This window comes from Amyelois transitella, chromosome 5 (genome assembly GCF_032362555.1).
Source record: "Amyelois transitella isolate CPQ chromosome 5, ilAmyTran1.1, whole genome shotgun sequence".
In the NCBI taxonomy this organism is placed as follows: domain Eukaryota; kingdom Metazoa; phylum Arthropoda; class Insecta; order Lepidoptera; family Pyralidae; genus Amyelois; species Amyelois transitella.
Genome location: NC_083508.1, coordinates 4,027,026 through 4,035,313, shown reverse-complemented (window position 1 = coordinate 4,035,313; position 8,288 = coordinate 4,027,026). Strand labels below are relative to the sequence as shown.

Genomic DNA, 8,288 nt, shown 5'->3' with positions numbered 1-8,288 from the left:
ACAATGATTACCTTTTTACATAAACATGCTCGATACGTAGCCCACGACGACGAGGCTCAATATGATCAGGCACACTAGGATCATGATCTTCTTCTGTTGACGCCAATGGTAAGCATGTAACAGTTCTAGTTTATATGTGTCCCCGTCCGAAATTGCACGGACAGCATACCTTCAATAGCTCAGTAAAAATTACAAAATACATAAAAACAAATTTTCAATAGTTTCGCTAGTAAATGTGGGTGCGTTATTTGCCTTAGCCATGGAAGAAATTAAGGTAAAAAAAAGAAACAAAAATTGAAATAAAATAAATAAATGTAATTTTCGAAACTATAAACAAATTTACAATTGAGTAAGAATTTATAATAAAATCAACTGTGTGACACCCCTATTTTTCGTTGTAAGGGTTAACTAAACTCTAAACAATAGATAGATCTTATATAAAGAACATTTGATTGCGATTATTTTAATAAATGAATGGCATTAACACATACGTTACAGTCTTTTAATTAAATAAATAAGTGCAAAGCTAAGGGAACATATCTTAGAAATGTAGTATTGACTTAACTTTTCCACGCTATATACATCAAAATATTGATCAAAATAGTTGGTGACATGAAATATACAATGAATTGGAACCGAATAATTTTAACGATTGTATATTGTATAATGTTAATAAAAGTTACGGGAATAAAAATGCTCACTTTAAATGCAATAGGGTTATTAAGCCCTACACCATTGGTGCCAAATAACGTGTCCCTCGTTTTGTGGAACATTATCAGCAATGTAAGACCAAATTTAAAGACTAGCAAGACCATACCACGGCTTAGTTATTTCAAATTATTCATTAATGCCATTGGTGCCATATTTTTTATTTTAGACTAAAATTATAGATATATTTGGGCGGTCTATTAACTTAGCACGCAAGTGCCCATGCACAATGCAATAAATTAAGGAAATCATAGCCAAACTACACCTTTAGCACGAATACGATTGGCTACACCGAATAAAAAAATAGCAAGCTGCATATAGGATAATTATTTTTATATTGCGTCGTCATCAAATCACCCAAACAAGATATAATTTAATTAATGCAAAGAGTACAGCACAATGCTTAATTTAATGATTATCGATGTAGCCTTTCAAACTTAAATTAACTGAATACTGAGGCAGTAAAACTTAAAGAAGTAAATTGTACTGTGCTGTAGATCTTCCGGTTAACTATGTTTACTATAAAAGTATATAAACTTGAAAACTTTATACTATACTTTACTCCATTATTGTTCCAATAATTTAAATGGTGATTTAAAATATTTATTAAAGTTTTAATAAAATGAAACAATGATTACACGATTCCTAATAACTCAATTATAAGAATTTATCACATATTTGCCGATTAAAAATATAGCAATTATTAGAGCCCGAGCACACTATAAGCAGGTCAGAAGCTGTGCAGGCTAAAAGCAGGCCCGCGCCGAGTTGACAAAACAAGAAACTATTCTAAGTCGTCACACTGCGACGCGTTGGCAGAGCAGTTAGAGCGCCGGCCTTGTTCAAATTTTAATGTTTTATGCTTCTTGACCTACTCTTGGTGTGCTCCTTTAAGGTTTAAAGGTTGGACACAGCATAACGTATTCCAAATAAACACTGTTCTTATCATTTGGTCCAACTCTAATATTAAACACGTGGAATATTTAGAACATAAAATAAGTTAACGGGAATACATAATATCTGCCACATATAATGTGGCCGTATTTAGGCAATACTTTGCGGACGATTTGTATGTGCAGTGATACAGTTCAAATTCTATTAAAAGAAATAAATAGATAGGAGACCGGATTTGAATTTTTTTAATCTTTCCTACAAACTATTTTGTTAAAAGAGACTTTGTCTCGGTTTATGTTTTGCTTAAATAAAATATCAAATTCTTATTTCCGAAACTGGGCAATTAATAAAATATAGGTATTATCTAAACACTTTTTCTAGTAATTATTAAGATATTCACATTTACAATCGTTGACAATAACAATAAATAATATGCATAGTAAGCTACTTTAAATTTGTGCATTATATACAAGTAGGTATTACCAAAAAGCTAAATATTAATAATTAATTGTAGATATAAATCTTAAAAGCACAATCTACTTATTGCACTGTATATTTCATATTGTCTCGATTTCTAATGCTATGGTATACCATATTTTCTCGAGCGAACATTCTCTATACAACGATAAAATTTATAAACAATATTTTAGCTTACTATTTGAATTCTTTCTTTAGGCGATGGGCAAGTAAATTGTCACTATGTTTGAATCTCACTTCCATCATGAAGCTATCCAGCTAAACGTGACCTTCAGAGCCATGACCTCTGTCTACTCCGTAATATGTGAAAAAAAAAATATTGTAGTCATTGTAATCTTTTGAATATTAAAAAGACCAATGACACCTTTAAGGCAGAAAATAAGACTTAACTTCTTTATGTGGGTGTGGTAGGAAGCGACTGACTAAAGCACTAACAACTAGAGCATTTCAAAAGAATGCAAATCAACAATAAAGTACTTTCCTTTACACATTAAATAAGTTGTCATCGATCACTCACATAATTCACTTCTATGTCCACCCTTCTGTTTTTCAGTTTATACAATGCTTAAATTCTTATCAAATCAAAAGGCAAATATCATCATCAGTTTTTGCAAATGATAAACATAATAAATAAAGTGTATCTCAAACACTTGTTTATGACGAGATGTTAGGAATTCAAAGCAAATTGAACATGTCTTAAAAGTGTTAATAGTTTTCAGCATATACAGTGAATAAATGATAAGCGTATTTGATACCTATGTATTGTACGATAAATTAGTGTGGTTATAATTAATTCAGAAGCAAGTGGATCCACATTCTTATTATCTTTTATTATTCATCTACGCAAGGTGACTTGCATAATATTTATCTTGCGCAATAGAATAGCCCATATGTTGGCCTTTAGTAATTTTTTTATTGAAATAGGATGTTTAAATGTTTCTAAATATGTATGGCAATTAAAACTATACAAATAGTATGTATAAGTTGAATTATTCATAAATAATATAATTCAACGCGAAAGTTTAAAATCAGTTAGAAATTAACGTTTAATAGATGTGAAATTGCTACGAGAAATCACAAGCTTCGCAGTTTGATTTCCACGGTCAAACCCCTTAAGGGTTACGACATGATTCCATTTCGAAAAAGATGAATCCATTTCACCGTCCCTTTTTTACCACTTCTGCGTTTTTTCCTGCTCTTTATACTCAGCATATTAGTTATCATGGGCATATTAGTTGTTTAACTGCAGACGAATGTTAAATGTTGTTAGTCGCGTTCAAACAACTGAGTTGCTATATCCTCTGTTGAACATCTTCCTTTATCTTAGTCCCAGCCACAGAGAGAGTGCTATTATTAATACAATCAGCGTAACAATCAGGCAAATTATTATGAAGATTTTTTTCTGTAATGACGGAGGAAAAAAAAGAAAATAAATTCGTTGTCTACAATTTTTGTAAGGACTGGAAATATATTACAGTATAATTATGTACTGATTTTCAAAGGATAATTTATTCAATTGTGGAATTAGTTTTTTTTTTCATTTATCTAGTACACGCATAGAAATCAGAATAAGACTTGGAAATGTCATTCTGTACTTAAAATTACAGGAACAACTTAATATACATATATTTCCAGTCGTAACAAATGTTAAAAAATATAACTACAAGAAGGTCCCACAATGTTAGTAAGGGGGGTGTCAATTATTTATATGGATCTAAAATGTGGATTTATCTATCTATCTAGAATGTAATATTGAGATTACTATTAGCAAGTGTCTTAACATTCGTGCATATAAGTGAACATAAAGAATTTTAAATTGAAATATTATTTATTATTGTCTTTAATAAATTACTTAGAAATAATCATTTGCCTTTCCTTAGTAAGGGTTTCATAACAAATCAACATAAAAACGGAATATACTTTGTACCCACAGAGGCAAGACCTCAACTGGAAGGAGAAACAAAGCGTAGGTAACAATTCCCGACGCCACATATGAAACAAGATGAATGATGATGATTCCACCACCACAAAAAAGCTTGCAATGAAGCACAATACCTTTAAATGACCGATTCTGCATACAATAAAAAGAAGTAGAGGTAGGAATTGAATATATTTAAGTACAGTCTCTCCACCTTTATGTATAACAATGGTAAAGACTTGAAGAAATAATTGCGTACTTGTAAGTAAAATTAATAAAAAGAAATATGCTTATGCTAATAATAATACTTAAAAAAATCATTGTAATGCCTCATAATGGTACAATATAACAAGATTCTTAATATCTTATTTAAAACAAAATTGTGTGCAGTTACTTTTAATGGATAATAACGTTAGATTTAACATAAGTAAAATAAATAATATTTAACATAAAGTGTTTGTTTTATTAGATATTTATTATTACAGCACACATCATAAACGCACATTGGCGTCAAGAATTGTGACTACTGCATATTGTACCATAATTAATGTGCATATGAAATAAAAGTTCATTCTTAAATACGAAACGGAGAGAAACAGCCGCATATGACTTTGCTTACGGCAACATGCATAACAATGCATTCATTTCAATAATCTATGGCTGCTATGTAGTGTCTGTATGGCCGCTACACATGCAACGATTCATCGTAGCGATAACATATCCATGGTATTACGGAAAATATGTATAAGCTGTAATTTCAAAAATGATTTTTTTTTGTATCATATGATGAATAGCTTAATGCCAAACTACGTGCGACAATTGGAACAGATAGCTGTTATTTGCTTTTCGTTATCTTTGATCGATCGTCGCATATGAGTGGGCAAAATTTTTTGTGCGCGCATATTCTTCATTAAGCATCTGAACACTAAGTTATCGGCGAGACACACAGATTCTGATGCGGAATGGAATAATTTAATTTTAATTTCCACGATTCCAGTAATCTTAACTCCTAAGTGTTCTCATATTTTGCCACGGAAAGCTTCACGATTCCGCGACGCATCATTATCTGTGTTTCCGGCTCGAAACTAGTGCCATTGAATAACATTATACATCGGCGTAAGAGCGATTAACGCACAAACAAAAAATGTTTACACGTTTCAAACAACTGAACTCATACTGTCCTTCGTCGGCCATTTTCTTCACTATCCGACGCTGTTACACTGCTTACGTGAGCGCTGTCACAAGCACTATTATTAATATAATCAGCGTAACACTCAGGCATATTATGATGAAGATTTTTTTCTGTAATGACAAAGGAGAAACAAAATAAAATCGCTGCTGTGAACTCATGTATAGTTCGTTCGCCTAGATACCGCCGTGATTGAAAAACATATGATTAGTGCATAGTGTAATATTTATAAAAATAAATGCAACTACACCATACGACTACAGCGCGTCAAATGAATTTTGCTTATATTGATTCTACTCTCATATTATAATGACAGTATCTAAGCGAAAAAACTGTATGAAAACATTGTGACTGGCAACATAACGTGATTAATTCAGTTAGCATATAATTTTCTATTCGATACATGTACTATTCATATGTTGTTTATAATGCCAGTCCCATTATTGAATAACTTAACAATAACTTTATAATATAGGGCCATCATGCTGTGTGTCAAATGAATGAGTCGATTTATTATCTATCGATTTAAATGTGATACAATAGAGCTCGATCAAAACAAATTTGGAGAATATTTTCGCTAATACATAATACAAAAAGTACAAAATTTATGCAACATGACATTTACGTTTGCATGCATAAAAAGCTAATTATTTTCAGTCACGGTCAAAATGCATAAAAATACACGATTTCTCAAAAGTGTGCTGGCTGTTAAAAACACCGGCCAATGATTACACTCTTAATTTTGAGACGAAAACAAAAATTATAATATAGTCATCAAGTTCTAAATATCTGAATTACCACGTGAAAGGTGAAATAAAATTTAATTTATTTTTTGTGAAAATTTACATAGAAAAGTTCTTGCAAAAATTGCCTGGTGTCAAATCAGCCCTCGAAGCCCGTGCAAACAAATCGCAGATCAGAAGCAGCGCAGTTTAAAAGCGGGCTCGCACCAACTTGTCCCTAGAAGGAACTCTTCAAAGTCTTCACACTGCGGCGCGGCAGAAGAACAGTTCGAGCGCGTGACCGTGTTTTAATTTGATGTGATATATTCAAACAATTTTATTACAATTAGGTACGAACCCTTTCAATCTACGCTACTACTGCCCTGCATTTTGGTGTGCTCGGGCCTTTATAGCCGTGCAACCTATTTTTAACATGCTAAATATGCGCTCGATAAATTAATTTTAAAAAGAAATTAAGATGAGTTGTTATGAGTTAGTAGTAGAAAAATAAATACAAAGGTAAGTAATTATAAAGATTACCACTGAAACCTATGGTTTGTACGCCAAAACTCATCGGTTGATATTTTGGCAATAATTAATAAAGACCAGTTTTCAGATTTTTAAATATAAAACTCCTAATAGTATAATTATTTTGCACCCTGTACCTTGAAAAATTATGTTGTTTCCTTATTAATCAAATGTATGTGTACGTGTTTGTAATACAACCAATGACAATTTTTTTAAGACCCGATTAGGAAACTTAATTACAATTTCATATTGAATATCACAATGCAACACTTTACTCAATGACTGTATCACAAAATCGGCGTACATCTGACATAGTTTTTCATCAACCATTTGACGGAAACATTACACGTTAAACACAACATAATTGTAGTTACGTAGAGTCCAGTACAACAAAGTTTGTTAGAAAAGAAATCTGTAAGGTCCTGTTAACATCTGTTAGATATTTGGTGATTGTGTCCCGTTGGTTTACCTTCCGCGCTCGGATCGCATAGTTCCACGCCTTCTTCAGGTCAGTGCGGCCGGTCTCCACGTAGTCGGTCGTCTGAGCCACGTGGTGCTCGATGCGATCGACCAGTTCGCCCTGCTCGCGCTAAGGTAATGGCGCTAGGAGGGACGGGTACATGCGGCCGATTGGTTCATACGCTTTATACAGAACCCACGTTATTTGTTACAGGATCCCCAAACGGAGCTAATCGGAGGTTAATAAGATACAGTGAATAAATAAACAGAAATCATTAAAACTCGTGTTACACAATACGAAAAGTGTTAACCCTAATTAAATTTAGGTTTGACATATATAAATATTTTGTACATCGATAGAGTAGTTACATCGAAAACCATTGTTACGGACGAACGAATTATAAAAGCGTTAGTAACAAGATTACATGACAGTTATCACCATATGCAAAAGGCAAATTACGCACACACCAATGACGTGTTATACATAGATTCGATTTAGATTGGGAGTTAAGAAGCCCATTTCCATCGAGTGTTAGTTCGGAGCGACATCAACAGTTAGGACACAACAGTAAAAGCAATTCGTGATGCACAAAAGTATGAAAACAAAAACAAAACATAAATAAAACGGGATGTGAACCAATCACCGTAATGTAAAGTAAATAGACGAAACAATGGTATAGAAAATAAAATCATTCCCGTCACATGATTAGGGTAGGAAAGTAGGATTAGGAGACGATACGTGAGGGCGAGGTAAGGACGAAACAAAAAAAAACAAATAATTAGAAATGAATGATCTGCACTGAATGAAACTCACCCGTCGAGCTTTGCTCTGATATTTTAGGGCCTTCTTTGTGTCTTGTGTGGCAGTTTGGACATAGTCCACAGCGTGTTCTACATGATACTCAATGCGGTCGATCATCTCACCCTGTATCCATAGGAACTTGTTTATTTTTAAAAACTAATCACTAATTCTACGCTACTTTTAATTCACATCTTTGGGTTCGTTTCATTTCATCAATAAATGTTTTATCAAAACTATCGACAAACTTTTTACAATATTATTATCAATATGTTTATCAATTTCATATTAACTTTTCAAAATCAGCACAACCATATTACTCAAACATCAAATCGAAAACGCGCGTTCCTTAGGCGGGTAGTTGTAAAATTTAAAAAGTTTGTCGCTCACACCTTTAACCAATACGTCATCAATATAAGTGTTATGTATGTGACCTGGCTTTCGACGAGCATCGCCATGTCCATGAACATGTCGTGCAGCTCGCGGATGGAGGTCTCGAGCTTTATGATGTCGGCGTGGCGAGCCTCGATGTCGGCCAATGTCTGCTTCGCCTGCTGCGTCTCCATTATTATCTGGAATTGAGCGCGGTAACAA

At 33.1% G+C, this 8,288-nt stretch overlaps 1 protein-coding gene across 5 annotated transcripts in view; it reads right to left on the bottom strand.

Annotated features, from left to right (window-relative positions):
• The window catches only part of LOC106138029 (syntaxin-1A), a 47,537-nt gene continuing 39,249 nt past the window's right edge, over nucleotides 1–8,288 (bottom strand). Inside the window, exons 7-9 of one of the 5 annotated variants that reach the window (XM_060954875.1) lie at nucleotides 8,129–8,266; nucleotides 7,710–7,820; nucleotides 1–93 (exon numbers count right to left, since the gene is read on the bottom strand). In XM_060954875.1, coding sequence (XP_060810858.1) covers nucleotides 16–93; nucleotides 7,710–7,820; nucleotides 8,129–8,266 — 327 coding nt within the window. In that variant the 3' untranslated portion in view covers nucleotides 1–15. The other 4 variants (XM_060954873.1, XM_060954874.1, XM_013339018.2 and 1 more) reach the window with 4 other exon arrangements.